At 42.0% G+C, this 21,901-nt stretch overlaps 1 protein-coding gene across 1 annotated transcript; it reads left to right on the forward strand.

The window, feature by feature from the left end:
• The first annotated feature begins 9,355 nt into the window (after nucleotides 1–9,355).
• Nucleotides 9,356–10,699, forward strand: Mrpl17 (mitochondrial ribosomal protein L17). The gene is made up of 3 exons (XM_052155355.1): nucleotides 9,356–9,593; nucleotides 9,883–9,951; nucleotides 10,241–10,699. The coding sequence occupies exons 1-3, from the start codon at nucleotides 9,420–9,422 to the stop codon at nucleotides 10,526–10,528; spliced, it is 531 nt and encodes a 176-aa protein (XP_052011315.1). The 5' UTR covers nucleotides 9,356–9,419; the 3' UTR covers nucleotides 10,529–10,699.
• The last annotated feature ends 11,202 nt before the right edge of the window (nucleotides 10,700–21,901 follow it).

Below are 21,901 nucleotides of genomic sequence, written 5' to 3' on the forward strand. Positions count from 1 at the left end.
CGGTTCCTCCGAAAACTGGGCACCTCACTTCCAGAAGATCCTGCTATACCACTCCTGGGCATATACCCAGAGGATTCCCCACCATGTAATAAGGATACATGCTCTACTATGTTCATAGCAGCCCTATTTATAATTGCCAGATGCTGGAAAGAACCCAGGTATCCCTCAACAGAAGAGTGGATACAAAAAATGTGGTATATCTACACAATGGAGTACTATTCAGCCATTAGAAACAATGAATTCATGAAATTCTTAGGCAAATGGATGGAGCTAGAGAACATCATACTAAGTGAGGTAACCCAGACTCAAAAGGTGAATCATGGTATGCACTCACTAATAAGTGGTTATTAACCTAGAAAACTGGAATACCCAAAACATAATCCACACATCAAATGAGATACAAGAAGAAAGCAGGAGTGGTCCCTGGTTCTGGAAAGACTCAGTGAAACAGTATTTGGCAAAACCAGAACGGGGAACTGGGAAGAGGTGGGAGGGAGGACAGGGGAAGAGAAGGGGGCTTACGGGACTTTCGGGGAGTGGGGGGGGCTAGAAAAGGGGAAATCATTTGAAATGTAAATAAATTATATCGAATAAAAAAAAATCTCTAAAAAAAAAAAAAAGAAAAAAAGAAAGAGCCTCGCTGCTTCTTCTTCATCGAATTCCCACTGCTGATTTGTGAATGGTGTTTGTAAGTGGATTGAGCTACTGCTGCTGGTTCATGTGAACTGAACTGCTAATATCCTGACAATGAAGATTGGAATCATCCAAAAAAGAACTGGTTCTAACCAGCTCCACATCCCTCTTTGCCCTATTAACCTTTCCTTTCCACAGGTGGGTGGCAGGTTAAAAAGAAGGTTGAAGTATTTAAGAACCCTTATTAAAGTAGGTTTTAAAAAATATAACCCTACTGGTATAAATATTCTCTTTTACATTTTTAACTAAAATACAACAGTTATACTAAACGTAATATGTAAATTATATATGTGACATTCAGTGAATTTGTGACAAGGCAAACATACTCCAGGACCATTCAGGTTAAGTTATAGAACATTACCAATACCCCTGAGTTCCTATCCCATGCTCTCTTCTATTGTCCTTTTTTTAACTTACCAAGGGGAATTTAACACCACAGATAAGATCTGGCTTTAAATAGGCAATAGAATAATACAGTTTGTCCTCTGCACTGACTGCCTTTACTGAATATTATGTTTATATTTAATCATGTTACTACATAAGATCTGCACAAGTTCATTTGCATTGCTATTTAATTCTTATTGATTATTTTATTTATTTACATTTCAAATGTGGTTCTCCTTTTCTAGTCTTCACTCCCCAACTCCCCATATCATCCCCCCTCCCCTTTGCCTCTAAGAGGGTACTCCCACTCCTGCCTCACCCCTCTAGCATCCCCCTTACTAGGGCAGCAAGCCTCCACAGGTCCAATAGCCTCCCCTCCCATTGATGCCAAATAAGGCAATCCTATGCTACAAATGTAGTGGGAGCCATCAGCCCACCCATGTATATGCTTTGATTGATGGTTTAGTCCCTGGGAGCTCTGACAGGTCCAGTTAGTTGATGTGGCTGTTTTTCCTATTAGGTTGCAATCCAAAAGGAACACTCTTCCATTACTGGTGGGATTGCAAGCTGGTACAACCACTCTGGAAATCAATCTGGTGGTTCCTCAGAAAATTGGAAATAATTCTATCTGAAGACCCAGCTACACCACTATTGGGCATATACCCAAAAGATGCTCCAACATATAACAAGGACATGTACTACACTATGTTCATAGTAGCCTTATTTATAATGTCCAGAATCTGGAAACAATCCAGATGTCCCTCAACAGAAGAATGGATACAGAAAATGTGGTACATTTATATGAAATGGAATATTATTCAGTGTACTGGCTAGTTTTGTGTGTCAACTTGACACAGGCTGGAGTTATCACAGAGAAAGGAGCTTTAGTTGGGGAAGTGCCTCCATGAGATCCAGCTGTGGGGCATTTTCTCAATTAGTGATCAAATAGGGAGGGCCTCTTGTGGGTGGTACCACCTTTGAGCTGGTGCTCTTGGGTTCTATAAGAGAGCAAGCTGAGCAAGCCAGGGGAAGCAAGCCAGTAAGAAACATCCCTCCATGGCCTCTGCAACAGCTCCTGCTTCCTGACCTGCTTGAGTTCCAGTCCTGACTTCCTTTAGTGATGAACTGCAATGTGGAAGTGTAAGCTCAATAAACCCTTTCCTCCCCAACTTGCTTCTTGGTCATGATGTTTGTGCAGGAATAAAAACCCTGACTAAGACAAATTGGTACCAGCGTAGTGGGGTATTCCTGTGACAACCTGACCATGTTTTGGGGAGGACTGTGGAAGGACTTTGTAACTTTGGGCTAGATGATCCATTCGATATTGAGAGCTCAGTGGAAAGTTCTGTAGGAGCTTGGATGACAATGTTAAGAACAATGCAGAAGATGGAGGCCTGGCTTGTGAAATTTCAGAGGGAAGATTAAAAACTCTTACAGTGGTTATGTTTTGATTGTGAAGATTCTGTGGTTTTGGTTAGCTGGGGCTGAAGAATCAGTTGTGATTAACAAGACACCAGAACCACTAAAGCAAACCTTTGTTACTGGGACTTTTGATGCTGGTTAGCTGGAGCTAAGAAATTAGCGGTGATTAAGAAGAGACCAGCATCACTGAGATGAAATCTGGGAAGTGTTTTCTGAGAGCACAGAGAGTATGTTCCAGAGATAGCCACACTTGCATTTTGTGCTGTGGCTGGACTTGGTACTGTGTAAGAGTCACACAGATGGTACTGGTTTTGAAGGCGTGAAGGGGTCATAAAGAGCAGCTGAGGTTCTTGGCACAGTGAGAAGCCACGGAAGGTCATTGGTGAAGGTGCAGCCTCAGTTGCAATTGATGGCCCAGGACTTGAAGGGGTCATGCATAGGAGCAGAGGCTTGTCACCATGAAGAGAGCCTATGAGAGGCTATTAGTGAAGCCTAATTACAGTGGAAAATAGCAGCGTTTTGGAGATGCCAGTACCATGTGATGACCACCAAGAACAGCAGCAGCAGTGGAGTACAGCCAGCTGAAGCCTAGAAGACAAGCTGTGTGCTACAAAGGGCAGAGCTGGAGAAGTGACGCAAGCCCTGGGAGGAGCCCTTAAGATTGTGAGTTGGATCCCAGACATTGAACCATTAGAGTTTGAGTTTTGCTTTTGGTTGTGACTGTGCCCTATGTTTCCCTCTTGAAGGAAGAAAGTATTTTAGTGGAGCCCACAGTTAAAAGACTTTGAATTTTTAAAAGACTTTGAATTTTAAAGATATTGGACATTTTAAGGTGATTGAACTTTAATATGTAAAGACTGTGGGACTTTTAAAGTAATTTAGATCTTGGGGATGAATAAGAAAGTAAGGGTTGAGGCGTAATAGTGATGTGTTTGTGTGTCAAGTTGACAAGGGGTCAATTGTACTGGCTAGTTTTATGTGTCAACTTGACACAGGCTGGAGTTATCACAGAGAAAGGAGCTTTAGTTGGGGAAGTGCCTCCATGAGATCCAGCTGTGGGGCATTTTCTCAATTAGTGATCAAGTGGGGAGGGCCTCTTGTGGGTGGTTCCACCTTTGGTGCTCCTGGGTTCAATAAGAGAGCAAGCTGAGCAAGCCAGGGGAAGCAAGCCAGTAAGAAACATCCCTCAATGGCCTCTGCATCAGCTCCTGCTTCCTGACTGCTGGAGTTCCAGTCCTGACTTCCTTTAGTGATGAAATGCAATGTGGAAGTGTAAGCTGAATAAACCCTTTCCTCCCCAACTTGCTTCTTGGCCATTGATGTTTGTGCAGGAATAGAAACCCTGACTAAGACACTCAGCTATTAAAAATGACAACTTCATGAATTTTGCAGCCAAATGGATGAAACTAGAAAATATCATCCTGAGTGAGGTAACTCAGACCCAAAAGGATACATGGAAATGCAGGGACAAAAACTAGAGCAGATACTGAAGGGAAGGCCATCTAGAGACCACCCCACCTAGGGATCTATCCCACCCACAGACACCAAACGCAAACACTATTGCTGATGCCAAGAACTGCTTGCAGACAGGACCCCAGTAGGGCTGTCCTCTGAGAGGCTCTACCAGTACCTAAGACAGATGCAGACACTCACAGACAACCATTGGACTGTGCCCAGGGGCCCCCAACAGAAGAGATAGGGAAGGAATAAAGGTGCTATTTAATTTTCCATTATATGATTATATATTGATGTTTATGTTCATTTTACCAATAATTAGCATTTGGGTTGTTTCCCAGCCTAGAAAAGTATCACACAAAAATTTTAAAACTATTGTCATTCACTGAAGTTAAACATATGTACATATTTAGCCTATGAATTCTACTCCTGACATAAACCTAATAGAAATGTGTATGTGATTATCAAAAAGATATATGTAAAATATTTTAGAGGCATTATAAGTGGCTGTGGTACTTTCTGTTTTCTCTGCATGAAAATTCTTATATCACCAACATTTGGTTTTATCATTCTTTTTCATTTTAGCCATTCTGGGGAATATAGTATTATTTCAGGATAGTTTGGATACACATTAGTCGCAGGATTTTCCTTGTCCAATTACATTAGGGCAGTGGGAGGCCTGTGATTAGACAAGGAAAAGGGGGGCAGAGGGAAGCGGTGCAGAGACAGATAGCATCTCAGAGAAGGCCTCTCAGAGAAGAGAGGCGGAGGAGAATCGAAGCCTATGTAAACCAGTGTGGCTTGAATCAGCCATAGTTATGAAAACATAAGGTTAGAATAATTGGGATACAGCTTGTATTATTATCAATTGGCTCTGAAATTATTGTATTGGCACCTTGTAAATTGAGAATTTATTGATACATAAATCTGATTGGCTGATTATAAGCCTAAAGAGTCTTGATTTTACTGGGTATTGTGATATGTAACCTCAAAGCTGGCGGTTCCATTTGGTTACTGGAATGTGGGATGGGGGGTGGGGGGGGGAGAAGTAGCTAGATAGAACTGACAGCATAGATATACCAGGGCAGACAGCAGCAGCAGGAGCACAGGAGCGCAGGAGCATGGCCCACTTCTGTCAGGGAGTTGGCAAGTTCACTTTTTTAATATTTCCCCCAACACACATTTGTCTTATTAATAATAAAGTTGACTGTGTTCATGATTTACTAATTATATGGACATTTTACTCTTAATAAAGCACTTCATGTCATTCATTTTTATTTTGTATTTATTTAATAATTCTTCATTTTTGTTTTTGGGATTTGTTTTGTTTTGTTTTTGCTTTTTGGTTTTTTTTTTTTTTTTTTTTTTTATGGTTTTTTTGAGAAAGGGTCTCTCTGTGTAGCTCCAGCTGTCCTGGAACTCACTCTGTAGACCAGGCTGGCCTCGAACTCAGAAATCCACCTGCCTCTGCCTCCCAAGTGGTGGCCTGTGCCACCATTGCCCAGCTTTTGCTTTTGTTTTTTATGTTTTTTTTTGTGGGGGGGTGGGTTTTGGTGGGATTTTTGTTTGGTTTGTTGTTTGGTTGGTTGGTTGGTTGGTGTTTTTGTTTTGTTTTGTTGTATTTCAAGACACAGTTTCTCTGTGTAACAGCCCTCGTTGTCCTAGAACTTGTTCTATAGACCAGACTGACCTCAAATTCACAGATCTGATTGCCTGTGCCTCCCCAGTGCTGGGATTAAATATTGAACAGAATAGTGGTTTGGTTTGCTCTGCCTCACTATTCTTCACTAACAACACACATGTATTGGTTCACCTTACATAGCATTACTGAGCTCAACTTGTGATAACACTGCCATTGGGAGAAACTTGCTCAGAAACTGCTTGCCAGTTTCCTGTGGCAGCTTGCGGACTAGGGATGGTCTGACAAGCCTGCTGGTTTCTTCAGGACTGCACTTCAGCTGCCTGGTGTCTGCTTGCTGAGAGGACTGGACTGTAACTGCTGGTTCATGCCTGGGGTTTGCCTGCCTAGAGGAATGGTCTTCAGCTGCTAAATCATATTTAGTGTTTGCTACAGGACTGAACTGCTGCCAAAGATCAAGCTCACCCCAAAGAACTACTGCTGACCAGGCCCACTTCCCTCCATCCTAATAACTTTTCCCTTCCACTGCCTCTGCTGGGTGGTGGGTTAGAGGAGAGGTTGAACCCTTATTAAAAGTAGGTTCCAAAAAATCTATGCCTGTCTCTGACTCCAGAGTGTGGGGATCAATGGTGTGTGTGCACCACAGCACCTGGCCTTAGCAATTGTTTAAATGTATTTTTTAATCTCTTTCTCAGATTTCCAAGTTATATGCATTGCTTCTCAATCATTGAAATATGTATAAAAATCAAAATGTACATGACAATTAACTTTTTGATTGGATTATCTCAATTTTGTTAGCATAAACAGAGCAAAATAAAATATTTTCAATTTTCTGGAAATTTGCTTATAAATCTGTGATAATTGTTAAAATAGAAGGTAAATTTGTCACTGAAAATATAGCTATATATGGACAGGATAATTTTTAAGTATTTAATTATTTATCATTATTTTTAGTTAATATTTCATGTTATTATTTGTTAAAGTGTTTTTAATCACTCTTAGAATTTAACATCCAAAAATAAAATTTATCCAGGTTCAATAGAGATTAATAGCAAAAATAATGTTGGTGTGCCACTGAGTACTGCAGGTTTAGAAGTGGACTTAATGAAAGCATTACGCAGAGTAGCATTTGTTTCAGTTAAAATGGTTTTTCTTTACTGTTCACCAAGCTGCCTCTAAATAGTCTTCAGTACCCAGGTTGCCTGTCACCATCATGGAAGCCTTCCCTGACCTACTATAGTGGTTTAAATTCCCCCTCACACACTGTGCCTTTCCGGGCAAGTAAAATGGCCTCCACTTGTTTATTAGATGTTTGACTCTCCATTAAATACACAGATAAAAAGGCAGTTGCCCAGTCCCCAACAGAACACTGTAAATTCTTGTGCACATTTACTGAAAGGCACTGTGGGTAGGGTAGACACACACACTCAAGTATTGCTAAACTATGCTACAATAACCAAAGGGGTCAACTGAATAAAATTCAGTAAGTTCATGTACTTGGGTAGAAGGGAAATGTCTTTGCTTTCATTGAAATGTAATTTCAATGAACTGTAAATGAAATGTAACTTTTTTCTGCAATTTTTATGTGGGTAACAAACTGCAATAATATTACTAAAAATTGTACTTCACCAGCATACATTAGTAATCTTCCTATCAGTTAGCAGTTCTTATAAATACCTCAAAATATCATTTACATTCATCACTACTTTAAAAATAATAGTAATTATGAAACCTACCACTAGATCTTTTTATTTCATATATTGACAAAACAACACATATTATCACAGTTACCGATTTGGAGAGCTTTGAAAATAGCTTGATAACAATATCAATTTGTTTCCTTTGTGATGCCTTATATTTTTCTTTAATTCATATACCTAAAAATATTATTCTCCAGAGAGTAGCATTTATATTCATCAAAAGGCACAAAATGTGTTTAAAGAGGCCTGGACTGGATAATCAGACATAGCTCCTTAGGCTGAGTAGTTCTGACTGCAATCCCAGGACTCTGTAGGCTGAGGTAGGAGATTGCCAATTCAAAGGCTTGAGTTTGAATTCCACCAACCTGCATTCCACAGTGAACCCTAGGGGCAGCCCAGGCTACAGAGTAGCAAGACCCTGTCTCAAAACAAACAAAAACAAAATGTATTGTCTTTTCTGATCTGTCTATTGTCCAGTTTTGGAGACAGTGAGGTAGCTCAGAAGGTAAAGGTGCTTGCCATACAAGCCTGACAACCCCAAATCTCCCGGTGGAAGAAGAGAACACACTCTGGAAATTTGTCCTCCAGCATGTGCATGCACACATGGCACATGAGAACCTGCATTCAGACATTACATCACACACGCACTTCATTTTAAAAGGTTATCTGACTCGAGGATTTCTAAAATAGGTCAGTGGGAAATAAGGAAAAATCCAACTTCCAGGGGAAAAGAAATACATACACGAGTGTGAGAGAAGGAATCAAAGCAAAGGCAATTCAGACAGTTTATAATCAGTGAATTCAGGATTGGAGAGGGGGGAAGGAGGAAGATAGCAGTAGACTTAAGAGATCTTGTTACTAATTTAGACCCAGTGGTGAAAAAACATGGGAGAAAGGAATTTACCGCATAGACTCACAATGAATGAAATACTTGGTACTGAAGCATGGTGAAAGCTATCTAACAATAAGACATTTTCTTTCAAACGAAAGATGAAAAGGTAATTTTTCCAAGTAAAGGTGAAATTATCAAGAGACACCAAACTTTTAAAAATAACAATGATAGTGTGTTTAAAAAAAAAAACTATAAGGATTAAAAGAGGAAAAAAAAAAGCAGAGAGCTGGCTTGCTGCTGGAAGCAAGAGGAAAGAGGAGAGACGGCCAAATGCATGAATCAGTTCCTCTCTGACCTTGAAGGACTTTATAATTTCAGCAGCAAGCAGCTCACCTCACTAAGAATACAAGGAAACGAACAGGGAGGGGACAGAACCCCACGAGAAGGTTAGCCAAGTTGGAAACAGCTCGTCACTGTTTCCAGAGTGAAACCCCGTCTGAAGGGTTACGTCGATTCCATCGAACTCTGGGTCCCTCCTGAGTGAGGGCTTGCGCCTGCTCTTACTCCATCTTCTTGTGCTTTGGTTGATGTCCCTGGGAGGTTCGCTCTTTTCTAGGGAGAGACAGGGTGAGGGGGCTGGGAGGAGGAGTGGGAGAGGAAGCTGCAGTTAGGGTAAATTGTATTGGATGAGAAAAGAATAGTTTTTTTTTTTAAATTTTTCAACTATTTGTCCATTATTTAGCTTTCAGTGCTGACTTAGTTTATATTTATGTCAATAAAAGAATGTAATACCTGCAGCTTTCCTGGGCATAATTCATCTCACTATCACTAATAACGACTGGGTTAAACTCGCAGGGTCAGGAAGTCAGACAGGACAGCAACTCCTCAGGCTACAGGACCACGTTCCTCCCCAGCCCCGCCCGTCAGACGCAGCTCTCCTCAGATACTCACTTTCCCAGCATGCTCCTCTCCGAAGGCGCCTCCTCCGAGAACGCCCCAGCCTGCCGACGCAGTGCAAGAGAAACCCGGCAGGGGGCGCCGAGACCCCCACAGACTCCGAGGCCCGCCCAGCTCGCCGCTCCAGAAACGTCACCACGTCGGGCCGCCCTCCCTCAGACTGCCAGCTAGGCAGGCTCTGATGCGCACACGCAAAAGGGCCGGCCACGCGCCGACCTACTGCGCATGCGTCCTCTGGGAAGTGTCTCCGCCCCCGCCCCGCCCCGCCCCGCCCGGCACACGCGCGCAGCGGAGTTTCCCTTTCCGGACCCCCGAGAGGTGGGGCTAAGGTGGGAGCATGAGGCTGTCCCTGGCCGCCGCTATCTCCCACGGCCGCGTCTACCGCCGCCTGGGCCTCGGCCCCGAGTCCCGCATCCATCTGCTCCGGAACTTGCTCACAGGCCTAGTTCGCCACGAACGCATCGAGGCGACATGGGCACGTGTGGACGAGATGAGGGGCTTCGCGGAGAAGGTGAGAGCCAAGCCATTCACTGCCAGGTCCAGCCTCAGACCACCGCTCTGGCCGTGGGTGGGGAGTGGGCCACGCATGGAGACCTTTCCACGGTAGCGAATTCCGCGTGACGCTCATCTGAGCGCGTCACTCCAGCGCTGTAAATGGAAGGCCGGGTTGGGGCTGCGGAGGAGGTTGCGCCCGGAATTAGCTCAGCTGGTGGGATGATTGGGCGGAGGTAAGACATTAGAGGAGGAAGGTGGGCGCCTCGGTTCTTACTCGGTTGCATGCGTGTGTTTTGTCCTCACAGCTCATCGATTATGGAAAGCTGGGAGACACCAACGAACGAGCCATGCGGATGGCTGACTTCTGGCTCACTGTGAGTGCTCCCTGCCTGCTCGTGGGGAAGGAATCCTTAGAGAACCGGTATCAGGCAGATTTAAGCCTTAAGAGCATTCCCTCATGTACCTAACCACCTTAGACGTGTGTTTCTCGTATTTGAACTGAAAAATATGCACAGCCACATAAGTAGTTCTGTGTAACTTGGTACTTGATTGAGTGGTGGGGAAACTCTGTGAAGATGATATAAACCCTGCCTCTACGAATAATCAAAAGTTAAATGCCTCTATAATTGTGACTATTTTTTCTGATTAACTCTCCCCATCTAGGAGAAAGACTTGATCCCAAAGCTGTTTAAAGTGCTAGCACCTCGGTTCCAAGGTCAGAATGGGAACTACACAAGAATGCTACAGATTCCGAATCGGAAGGAGCAAGATCGGGCCAAGATGGCAGTGATAGAATATAAGGGGAACTGCCTCCCTCCCCTGCCTCTGCCTCACAGAGACAGCAACCTCACTCTCCTAAACCAGCTGCTCCTGGGACTGCAGCAGGACCTGCACCGTGACAGGAAAGCAAGCGTCCACAACTCCCATACGGTTCAAACACCTAAGATGTAACGAGCTGGAGACTGTATCCGTGTGGTACCCCTGTTCAGAGATCTTGGAGCTCTTGTGTATGAGACCTGGAAGTAGCATTGTAAAGCCCTGTCATAATGGGGCCCAGACCTCCCTGCTGACTCAAATGATCCTCTTTGCACCACATATAAAATTCTTGATATGAACATAAAATTGATTTTCTTTTCCTTCCCTAGGATTTCTAGAAAGTAAGAAGCATCCAGATGCTCAGCCTCCCAAGACTAAATTCACGGCTTATGTTTCTGAATCTTCGGTCCAGTTTTGCTTTGCCTTTTTGAGCAGGAGCTGGGAAGGGGGACATCCAGGCTGCATCCGCTGTGCACCAGTCCTCCTGTCCCTGTTTCCCAAGTGTAGGACTTGAAGGTGTTCATGACCACACAATGCCAGTTTGCTTATCTTTTATTTTTTGCTTTTCTGAGACAGGGTTTCTTTGGCTGTCCTGGAACTCTCTCTTTGTAGACCAGGGTAGCCTTGAACTAAGAGATCCACCTGCCTCTGCCTCCTGAGTGCTAGGATTAAAGGCGTGGGACACCACCTGCTGGCTCAGTTTGCTTTAAGTTATACATGAGAATCTGTTTATAAATCCTATAAGAATAGGTTTCATGTTGGCATTTCCATACATGTCTACCAATGTCTTTTGACCATGCTCAGCACCCCACTGTCCTTATCTCAGCTAGCCCCCTTCCACTTCATGTCTTTTTACATGTGTGATTGTGTCCCAGTGAGTTTCATTAGTCTTTTTGTTGTTATTATTGTTGTTTTTAGACAGGGTTTCTCTGTGTAGCCCTGGCTGTCCTGGAACTCACTCTGTAGACCAAGCTGGCCTTGAGCTCAGAAATCTGCCTGCCTCTGCCTCCCAAGTGCTGGGATTAAAGGCATGCACCACCACTGCCCGGCAATTAGTCCTGCTTACAGGAGCATGTGTGTCTTAACAATGGCTATGCCACTGAAGAAAATTCCCCTCCCTTAGCAACCATTCGCTGCCTATGGATCCACAAGGGACGCTGCAGCCACCTGAGCTTCTTCCCCTTTTTGACAGGATTTTGACAGGCTACTGTGAAAGCAAGCATCCAGTCCCAACTGATAGCTTCCTAATAACTAGCTGTGTGAACCTCTGTACTGGAATCTTCAAATAATGTGGGGCATCACTAAAACTGAAAATTGTTTCTGGGCAAGGTCACAGGTTACATTTATGTGTTTCGCTCAATGTCTGAATGGGTTTTGAATATGGACTCAAATAGATGTGTCACCACCCTGATCGTAGATAGGGCTGTAGGCATCTGCCAGGATGTTGGCCTTCCGGATAAGTTCCTTCCTCTTAGTAGGGGGTGTGAAGAGGAGGCTGATAGAGAGTGAGGCATTAGAAAGTTAAGCCTGCTGGGAATTTCCTGGATGCTTTTGTTGCCAAAAGTGGACCTCTGTGGGAACCCAGAAAGAGGAAATCCGGTTTCAGAATGACCAGGGTATGTGAGAAGCAATGAGCTTGTTTATATCCACTACACATTATGGATATGACCCATCCTGGCTACTGTTCTGTATGTTCAGAGCCTTGACCAGGGAGTCATGGGAAGAAGTTCTCCTGAACAGTTGATGCAGGGCCTGGGGGAGGAAAAGATAGAAGGCCACTGTGGAAGCAGAAAGGCACAGCTTCAGTGACACAATGGTTCTGAGACTGTTTGCCCTACAGCTGCCTACTCTTAAGTCATCTGGTCTCCACAGAGCTGTCCCTCTTCCTTCTGCTTAAAACCTGACATGTTTCTTTGTAAGTCTTTATCCCTTTTCCTATCTTAGGAGCATTTACCAGTTAGGTGCCTGAGTCATGACTTGTTCTAGGAAAAGCCCTCCCATTAAAACCAAATCTTGGGAGACTTTGCAACAGGTAAAATGTGAAAGGCCTCCAACGATTTTCTTTTGAACACCCACCATTTGGAGTTCTAATGTTTCCCTGAATTTTGTATGTTTCTTTATTGGGGAGGGGGTGGTGCGTGCGTCACAGAGTGCAGATGGAGGCCAGAGGACACTTTCCCAAGTTACTCTTCAGCCTGTGGTTCCTCGGTATCAAAGTCAGGTCCTCAGAGTTGGTGGATGCACCTATTCTGCTGAGCTGTGTCTCTGCCCCTTCTCTATGTGTTTGATAAGCATTTGCTAATCTCCAGCATCACCTGACACTCTAGAGAGAGCGTGCTTTGAGATGTTTGCAGGAAGTATGGCCCTGGCTAAAGGTGAAGCATCTGTAGTCAAAGAGCTCATAATTGTACAGAGAATCTGGCCCCCAAAAGTTGACAAGTCTTAGGACAGCTACTGAAGACTTTGTGAGTCTGCCTGTGTTTGAAAATAACTGCCTTTCAGTAGACATTGCCTAAATACCAAGCCAAAGAGAGCCCACTCTCATCACTTTGAAAGAATGGTCCTCCATGTGGAGTTCCAGATTTTGATTTTTTGAGACAGGGATCCTCTGTAGCCTTGGCTGTCCTAAACTCACTCTGTAGACCGGGCTGGCCTTGAACTCAGAGATCTACCTGCCTCTGCCTCCCTTGAGCTGGGATTGAAGATATATACCACCACTACTCAGCTTTTTTTTTTTTTTTTTTTTTTTTGTGGGGAGGGGGTAGAGTTTCTTTAAAATAAAGTTGATAAACTAATGTCCCTCACCCACCCAAAAAGCTTAACACATTAAAACTTTAGCACTCTGAACCCACTTACCATTTTTAGACCCAGTAACTTTTTCTGTATCTTAAGTGGAGTCATGACCTGCTTTACCTCTGTTAGCAAATATGCAATTTCAGGCACTGTAGTGATAGGAATGTGATCATCTTAATTGCCTGACAGATTTCCAGTTTTCTATGGGACAAAATCCAGATTTCTTACAGTGCCTACTGACCAAGCGTCTGCTATATGCTCCACCTACATGATGTCTCTTGAGTTCACGCTGTAGAAGCATAGAACACACCTTATTTGGGTGGTTTTCTGGCGTAGTTCCCATTAGGATTTGTTCACAGTCTCCCCCATTAGGATTTATTCACAGTCCCTGTCATCCACTTTGACCTATGTAATCTGTACTCAAAACTTTGAGGTGGCTCTTCTTGCCATCCCCATTCCTAAATGCATTACTTTGTCAAACAAGATACGCCTGCTGTTTCTGTAGTACACTGAAATACAACATTGCTTTTTAGTTCCCTGTGGTATAGGGCATTAGGCTGAAGACAATAATGAGAATAGCAGATTAAAAACTAACAAGTTAAAGTGCTTCCAAACTGCAATCCAAGTTACAATGAGGTGTGTGTGAGGGATTATTGCCATTTGAGACTGCCATTTCTTTTTATTGCTACCAAAAACAGTCTAAAACAAAGCTTTGTATCACTAAAACTACTGTTCCTCCACCCACCCCACCCCAAAAAAAAGTTTTACTAGGACCCAGATAAAAAATCATTTTATATCAGAACACATAATGGTCAATATGTCTATAAGGTGCATGTCCTCACAAGACATTTTCCTTAACATTACCTTTAACAATGCTGCTTCCAGAACTGGGGGGATGACTCAGTAAAGTGCCCACCTCTCAAGCATGAGGTCCTGAATTCACATCCCAGGCCACACGAAAAGCTAGGTGTGGGGTAAAGATGCTTACTGCCAAGCCTGATAACCTCAATTTGATTGCTAGAATCCACATAGTAGGAAAAATAACCCCAAGAACTGACTACACATGCTGTGGTGCACACTAGTGATAGAAATTTAAACAAAAGCCAGATGTAATGGTATACCCTGTTATCCCAGTACTGGACATTCAGGGCAGAGACATGTAGATCATAGAAGCTCACTGGCCAGCCAATTTAGCCAAACTGATCAATTCCAGATTCAGGAAGGAATCCTGTCTCAAAAAATCCTGAGGCTGACCTCTAGCCTCCACATGCATGTGCACTTACCCACAGGAACATACATATACATACACACACACACTGCTGATCCCAATTCAATAAATTGGTTTTACAACCTAGTAATGAATTACAACTTGCTTTTACTGGATTTGGTCAGCCTTTCAGTGCCTAAGCATTGCCTTTGCTGGATAAGATCCAGACATTACATTGACAGCCTGGTCTAGCCACATCTTGCCCCTGCCATATTCAACTCTGGCCGAAGTTTATAAAACAACCGTGCTTTGTGTGGAAATGCTAAACTACACTGTTCAGTATCCAAGACCAAAAAAAAAAAAAAAAAATCGTTTACAGGGACTTAAATGCTGATAGTGATTGTAAGAATATAAACATATGTCTAATTAATTTCCCACATGTTTCATATTCCAACATCCTGGAATATTTTTGTTCAAGCCACAGATAGAAAATATCTATATATTTCTACCCTGGCAAAACCAGAAATGATGCCTGCTTTATGAGAGAGTAGCTGAATTCCTCCAGTGAAGCTCACAGTATTATAGTGGTCCAAACTCTTCATTTGATCTTGTAACCACATAGACTACCACCCCTACTGTATATTAGATCTGAGATTTGTTTTTCTTACAAGGCAAAAAAGTTCAGACCCAGGACTGGGGTGGAGCTCGGTGGTAAAATGTGTGCTTAGCATTCACCAAGTCCTGAGTTCCATCACCAGCACCACAACAAAGAGAAAGGAACCAACAAGAAAGAAAGTTGCCACTTCCTCAAGCCCATAAGGCAAGGTCACCCCATTTCCTCGAGCCCTTAGGCACTGACAGCAACAGCGCTGTTTCTATGAGTCTGACTTGGTTTTTGTTGCTTTGTTTTTGACTTTTGTTTTAGTTAGGATAATTTTTAATTTAAAAATGCACTTCAAAATCTCTGGGCAGTACTCTAAAATACAGTTTAAGATCAGCAGGAGTTAGTGTGGACTGTGTGGAGCAAGAGGCAAAACCAAATGGAGGCCCACTTGGCTGCTCTAAAGCTGACCTGGCCTGGAGCAGGTAGAGAAGAATCCTTCGTCAATAGCAATCCCTACTTTGCGATCACTAACTCTTGAAAAAGTCTTTGGAAGGACTTACATCAGAATTCAATAAAAGATTGGCATTAGTCTGAGACAGCTCTTTCTAGGGTGGGTTCTGGAGTTGAACACTTCTGATATTCTCTCAGGGAAGTTTGTAAGGAGTCCTAGTGACTCTCCCTAACTCTATCATCTTAACCAACATGAACATTCTCAAAGCAACCTGTGCCCTGTGCCCACAATAAGAACGTTACCTAGATTCTTACATCTGTATCCATCTGTGAGGATGAAGTTTTGGCTGAAATGCATCCTATCATCTTTTATCACAGAGCTTGATGCATTTCATAAATAGAAACTCACTTTAGTTTGTGACAATTCTCTCCCTGGCAAACTCTAGCCCTTCAGAGCTATCTTCTTCAACCTACCTTGTCCTATAAGACATAATCACTCCAATAGTAGCTAACAGCACAAGACCACAATCGGTTTATGACCCTACCCTGCCTTAAAATAACTACTTGACATAATGCAAGGTGCGCTCAAAACTATACAAGGGATGGTCTACGTCTCCTGTGCTTTATAGGAAGGTTAAATTCCAACTTGGGAAGTTCCAGATGACTCACTGCTGGCCTAATCCTGTTTATAAGCATTAACAAAATATGCTGTATTTCACTCACCTGATTCTATTGAGCCCCACTAACCCTTCTGTATTTGTTCTTTTCATTTAAAATACTGTTAACTCTGTGAAGACTGAAGCTCCATTCACACTAGACTTCTCTCTATTGTGATAATTGTCACTGAATAAAATCCTTACTACATTAAAAAAAAAAAATCAGCAAGAGCGTTACATACTTTGCTGGCATGCATCAGTCCCTTTAGTGAGAGTAGAGGCTTTCCAGAAGTTTCCACATTGTTTTACACTGCCCCCCCCCCCCTGTTTTAGAAGCACTAGCTGAAAGTAGGACACTGAGTTATGGAGGTAAGGGGACTGCCATACAGTCACTTTTTTTGTTCTTTTAATTGTATTGTTCTGTGTGAGAGAGAGACATGTAGTCACATGTCATGGCATTCGGATGGTGGTCAGAGGACAACTTTGTGGGATCGATTCTTTCCTTCCTTCTTTACGAGGGTTTGTGGGATCAAACTCAAGTTGTCAAACTGATGATCACTGATGACATTGTTGTTGAGACAAGTTCTCCCTGTGTAGCCCAGGCTAACCCTCAGAGTGTTGGATATGTTTGTGCCACCACACCTGGCTAGACTGTTGATGTTTAACACTTCTTTATACACTTTTTGGCTATTTGCTTGTCCTTGAAATGTCTTTTGCCCATGTTTTAGCAAAGCTGTTTTGTTTGTTATGTGAGGTCCTTACATATTTTAAATTTCAGTCTCTTATCAGATACATGGATGACAACTATTCTACCTCCAGCATGTTACCTTTTCATGTTGTGATTGCTTTTTTGATGTTTAGAAACCTTTTGGTTCAATATCATCCAGTTGACTTACTTTTCCTATTCTTTACTGTTTTATATGAAGTGAGTCACAAAGGTCACTGTGGGGAAGCTCCTCCCTGTGTTCTCTTCTTACTGATCTTCCAGGACTAGGGACCTTGTCCTTCCTTGACTTCTATTTGTCTTTAATATATTTTGTGCTAACTGTAAGATTCAGAATTTAGCTCAGAAGTAGAGCATGTGTCTAAAAAGTATGAGACCTTAGTTTCAATTCCTAGAAACAGATAGGGGCAGGGGGATGGGCAACAAAACCAACAAACCAGTTAATTTTGAGTATGGTATAAAGCATGGGTTCTGATCTCCCCTCCCCCCACCTTGGCTTGAGGATATATGTTTCTCAACAACACTGTTTTGGAGTGTTTTCCTTCAGTGTACACTCATTCCTGGCTCATTTGACAAAAATTAGTTGACTATACATGTATGTGTTTACTTCTGGGCTCTATCCTGTGCCATTGGACTGTGTCTGTTACGCCAGCACAACCGTGTTTGGTTATTGTAGCTTTGTAATACAGCCTGCAGTCGGGGAAGATGACGCCTCTAACTTTGTTCTTTATGACATTTTGGCTATATGGAATCTTTTGTGATTACAAGGGTTGTCTTTGGTTTTTTATTTCTGTTTTTAAAAAAGGTCATTAAGAGCTGGAGAGATGGCTCAGCCGTTAAAGGCTAGGCTCACAACCATAAAATATAATAGTTCGGTTCCTGGCACTTACCTAAGTGAGGTAACCCATTCACAAAAGAATACACATGGAATGCAGTCACTAATAAGTGGATATTAGCCCAGAAGCTCTGAATACCCAAGACACAATTCACACATCAAATCATTCCCAAGAAGAAGGAAGGGAGAGGGAAAGGCTTGATGCAGCAATGTAGGGGAGTACCAGGACAGAGAAGTGGGAGGGGGTTGATTGGGGAAAGGGCAGAGGGAAGAGGGCTTATAAGACTTATGGGGGAGACCCAGAAAGGAGAAATCATTTGGAATATAAACAAAGAATATAGAAAAAAAATCTTAAAAGGTCATTAATATTTTGATAGGGATTGCATGAACTCTATAGATTACTTTGAGTTCTGTGAACATTTTAATCATTTTCATTCTTCCAATTGTGAGCATAACACACTGTGTTCCACTTATTTGTGTTATTGCCAATGTCTTTTATCAGTGCTAATACTTTTGAGTACAGTTTTTGGGGGCTTTTTGGATTTTTGAGTTCTCTGTAGCCTTAGATACCCTGTTCTGAAGCTTGCTCTGTTAACCAGTCTGGCCTCAAACTCACAGAGATCCACCTGCCTCTGTTCCTGTGTACTAAAATTAGAAGTATGTGCCACCACTGCCCAGCTGGGTACAAATATTTTATATCCTTAATTATATTTATTCCTATATCTTTTAGGCTAGAGATTGGTCCCAGGCTCTAGCACATACTAGGCAAATACTCTAGATCTGAACTAAATATCCAGCCCTGATAGTGCTACAAATGGAATCATTTCCTTTGCTTTCCATTCCAGTGATCTAGTTTCACACTATACATCTTTTATTATGGTGACTGAATAATTCTGTTGTTTAGAACAACAGAATAATTCACTAAATAGTGAATTCCTCAAGAAAACGCATCTAATTCATTTCTCCCACCACCCAGTAAAGAACATGAGACAAAATTGGCATCAACTGTCTATTCAATGAATCAATGTGTTTTACAGACTTCTTTAGCCTGGATGTAACAATTTTTGCTTATGAACTCCTCCCTTCCCCTGTTTCCTCCTACTTCATCTGAAAAAAAGAACTTCCTGCAAAGCTGATTCCCCATTGTTCACCCTGGATAATGTCTGTACCCTGAAGGCTCTCTTCTGTATGCTCTTAAATGCATGGGCATAGTGCAGATGTTCTTTGACTCTTCAGCCTAGACTCAGAAGTCAAGTCTGAGATGCTTTAATCTTAGAAGTGGTCTGTGTGCTTACATTTTAAGAAAAGGAGTTTAAACATGCCTGAGATTTTGCATTTTTCTCCACAATGTGTCTGTTTAATATAAAAATAGTATTTTAGTTCTTACGAGTTTTATGTTGTATATTATACACACACACAAACCCTCTATCAAGACTGGTGCTTTGAGAAGATAAGTTTGCTTATTCTTTAGCTCCACATATGTCTTTGTAATCCACTATTCACCCAGTATGAGAACCCAGCATTAAAAGAGTTTTACCCATTTCATTTCAAGATGAAAATACAAAGCCACTTCCTGTGACGGTGCTGAAAGCTTAATGACATCGCCCTGGCTTAATTTCTAACGATTTTTCCCTTACAGTGGTTTCTAAAACTTTTCTACAATTTTCTTCTCCTTCTAGCCCATAAAGAATGAAAGGATGGAAAGAAAGTTCAATTTTGTACGTGCTGAATATGAGGTGCCGGGGACCATCTGGAGCTTGAGAATGAGGTCTTTGCTGGGAGAACAGATTTGGGAGTTGTCAGCAATTAAAGCTAAGGAAATGGTTGGAGTGACTCAGAGTACACATGCAGAAGGAAAAGAGGCTGAGGTCAGACACTGGGAGAACAGGCAGGATACAGAACCTATGGAGGAGACTGAGAAATTAAGACACAAAAAGGAACCTTAGAGATTCTTCACAGTGCCTAGCACACATCTGTTTACATAGGAGACACTCAGAAATTATCAAATACATTTCTCAAACATAATCCTTCAAAATGCTGCCATGATAGAGTATAGAGAGATAAATATGCAGAGGTCCAGAGGCTCACTGAGAAGATGCATCGTAAGTAAGGACAACATAGCTGCACAGTTATTTCAAAGTGGCTGCCCATGAGGCACACTGAAGGATCAAGAAAGGGGCTGGGGAACAGGGGAGGGAAGAGGGCTTATGGGACTTTCAGGGAGGGGGGATCCAGGAAAGGGAAAATCACTTGAAATGTAAATAAAGAATATATCAAATTTAAAAAAATGAAAAAAAGAAAGAAAGAAAGAGGCTAAGGTAGAATGAAGAAGAAATAATGCAAGTTCTGGCTTTCCATAAGGTAGGTATTCATTAAGAAGGTGAGGAGACTGGAGAGACAATACCTCAGTGGTTAAGAGCACTGACTGCTGCTCTTCCTGAGGTCCTGAATTCAATTCCCAGCAACCACATGGGATCCAATGCCTCCTTCTGGTGTGTCTGAAGAAAGCCACAGTGTACTCACATAAAATAAATAAATCTTTTTTTTAAAAAATCAGGGAGATGTAGGCATGGTGGCACATACCTTTAATCCCATCACTCAGGGAGACAGGGGCAAGCAAGTTCCAGGCCAGCTTAGGATATACAGTGAAACTTTACCACAAAACAATCACAACAAACCAAAATCGGGGAAGAGAAATCAAAATTCCAGGCAACAAGATCTGCAGGTATAAAGGCACTGAATTATGAAAGAGCATAGAGTGGTTTGGAAATTCCAAATAAGTAATTTGGTACAGCTGCGATTTCATACTTCAGGAAAACGTGCAGGAAATGAAGCAGGAAATCCAGGCAAGCTCTGGTTACAAAGGATCCTGCAGGACATGATAAAGTGCTTGGATATTGTCCTGAGAACTAGACGGAGCCACACAAGGGTTCTTAAATGGAGAGAAAAAGGATCAGACTTATATTTCAGAAAGATTATTCTTGCATCAGTCTGGAAGATGGGTTAAAGGTGCAAGACAAGAAGCAAAAATATCAAATAGACTATTTGAGGAATCCAAAAGGAGTTGTTGGAAGTAGGCTAGGTCAGAGGCAGGAGGGAAATGAAGATGAGGGACCAGAAGGCAGACATTGTGTGTGACTGCATGAAGTGGAGGAAATGCTTTGTTGCTGTGCTTTTTGCCTCATGGATTGGTTTTATCCTTTTTAATGAAAATAGTTTTCTACACAATATATTCTAGTTGTGATTTCCCCTCCCCCTACTTTTTCCAAGGTGCCCATCGAGCAGCCAGTTAGGTTCCTGCTTAAGCAGCTAACTAGAATTTTCAGATTCAAAGACAAGGACTAGTCGAGTAGAAGCTATTTGAGAATATTGTGATCAACTCTGTTGTAGACATATTCCTGTTGAGGGACACACTCACTGATTGGTTTCCTGGAGCTCAGAGGGTATACATGAACTAGCAACTTAAAGGACTGTACACATGAAATGGAAATAAATGGGGTTTGGCTAAGTGAGATTCTGCAGACTGAAAATATCGAGAAAAGGAAAAAGGCGATCTAGGATAAAGATGAAATACTAGCAATTCTATACAGAAGGAAAGAAGAACCCTGTCAAGATGCTCAGAAGAGGGCCTGTGTGTTGGGGTCTCGGGATCTGGAAGAGAGTATGAAAGCTGTGTGCCATCCAATCCAACATGAGATTTGGGTGCAGACACCAGCTCACTTTTGCATTCTTAAAACTAAAATTGGCCAGGATTTAGAGCACTGGTTTAATGAATGTCTTTGGCCATTCAACTTAGAACTTTGGACATTCGCTGTTAAATAATGGAGACTCCCATTTGATAATTTGATAAAATTATCAACTTCTTAAGATTTGCTTTTGAAACCAAGTTCTGATGTGCTAAAACTAGCATAGAGCAGTTTAATAGGTTTTAGGTTGTCTTTTTTCAGCCTTTCAAATAGTTTCAGTTCACCTTAATTTAATTTTCAAAAGTCTATTAGATACATCATGTGGTCTTAAGTCAAACTCTTCTGTCATTCTGCATGTGTTACGTAGTTCAGACACTTGGGACTCAGATGCCCAAAATAAATAAATAGAAATACCTTTAATAAATAAAAAATAAATAGAAATAATAAATAGAAATACCTTTAGTTGAGCTTATAAATATATATCTGTGAATTAAAATAGCTTAAGTGAGCCAACTTGTTGTATGAGGCAAATATTGCTGACACTAAAACCTCA

Source organism: Apodemus sylvaticus, chromosome 1 (assembly GCF_947179515.1).
Source record: "Apodemus sylvaticus chromosome 1, mApoSyl1.1, whole genome shotgun sequence".
Taxonomy (NCBI): domain Eukaryota; kingdom Metazoa; phylum Chordata; class Mammalia; order Rodentia; family Muridae; genus Apodemus; species Apodemus sylvaticus.